Source organism: Limulus polyphemus, unplaced genomic scaffold (assembly GCF_000517525.1).
Source record: "Limulus polyphemus unplaced genomic scaffold, Limulus_polyphemus-2.1.2 Scaffold13100, whole genome shotgun sequence".
NCBI lineage: Eukaryota > Metazoa > Arthropoda > Merostomata > Xiphosura > Limulidae > Limulus > Limulus polyphemus.
Genome location: NW_013678710.1, coordinates 1 through 1322, shown reverse-complemented (window position 1 = coordinate 1322; position 1322 = coordinate 1). Strand labels below are relative to the sequence as shown.

Below are 1322 nucleotides of genomic sequence, written 5' to 3'. Positions count from 1 at the left end.
AATTTAGGTAACATATTAATATCTTACAGGACTGGTAAGAAACCGAACAAATTATAATTTAGGTAACATATTAATATCTTACAGGACTGGTAAGAAACCTAACAAATTATAATTTAGGTAACATATTAATATCTTACAGGATGGTAAGAAACCGAACAAATTATAATTTAGGTAACATATTAATGTCTTACAGGACTGGTAAGAAACCTAACAAATTATAATTTAGGTATGATATTAATATCTTACAGGACTAGTAGGAAACCTAACAAATTATAATTTAGGTATGATATTACTATCTTACAGGACTGGTAAGAAACCTAACAAATTATAATTTAGGTAACATATTAATGTCTTACAGGACTGGTAAGAAACCTAACAAATTATAATTTAGGTATGATATTAATATCTTACAGGACCAAAACATTCTCCATCACATTCTTCATGGCAATGTTTGCATGTTCTTTCTCCAGCATAATAAACCCTGCAAATCAAAACAAATAACAGATGTTTCAAAATAATAGTATTATGACATTAAAGAATACAAGGTAATAACCACACAGGTATGTTGAATAAATAAATTTAAATCCAACTTAAACTAAAAGATAAATTATGTTAATAATTTTAATTCATCAACTTTGTTAATGCATTTGTTCAACTAAGACAAACACCAAAACTTTAAACTTCTGTGTCTTAATAATAATAATCTTTCCATTTTTCTAATATTAAACTTACCCTGTTCTTATGGTACAGTTTTCAATACACTCATCATCCAGTCTATAACCATTGCAAGAAAGACAATCATTAGTCCTGGGCCCCCAACAACCATCCTCTGAACACTGGTCATAACACACAAGTCCTCTCATTTCTAGTACAAGTAAATAACAAAAATATTTTATTACAGATTTACTGAACTTGATCGTTTCAAATGTGTTTATTATAAACAATAAATGTTCCGTCAAAAGAATGGTCAGCACTGCTGTGTGGAGTTTTGTACATTCCAACACTGCTTTGTGGAGTTTTGTACATTCCAACACTGCTGTGTGGAGTTTTGTACATTCCAACACTGCTTTGTATAGTTTTGTACATTCCAACACTGCTTTGTGGAGTTTTGTACATTCCAACACTGCTGTGTGTAGTTTTGTACATTCCAACACTAGTGTGTGGAGTTTTGTACATTCCAACACTGCTGTGTAGAGTTTTGTACATTCCAACACTGGTGTGTGGAGTTTTGTACATTCCAACACTGCTGTGTATAGTTTTGTACATTCCAACACTGCTGTGTATAGTTTTGTACATTCCAACACTGCTGTGTATAGTTTTGT

The 1322-nt window shown here is 31.2% G+C and overlaps 1 protein-coding gene across 1 annotated transcript in view; it reads right to left on the bottom strand.

Annotated features, from left to right (window-relative positions):
- The window catches only part of LOC106477163 (epidermal growth factor receptor-like), a gene marked incomplete at both ends in the record, with an annotated part of 8826 nt that extends 7961 nt beyond the window's left edge, over positions 1 to 865 (bottom strand). The window contains 2 exons of the mRNA XM_022380830.1: positions 412 to 481; positions 733 to 865. Of these exons, the coding sequence (XP_022236538.1) occupies positions 412 to 481; positions 733 to 865 (203 nt within the window). The remainder of the gene's footprint in view (positions 1 to 411; positions 482 to 732) is intronic.
- Between the last annotated feature and the right edge of the window lie 457 nt (positions 866 to 1322).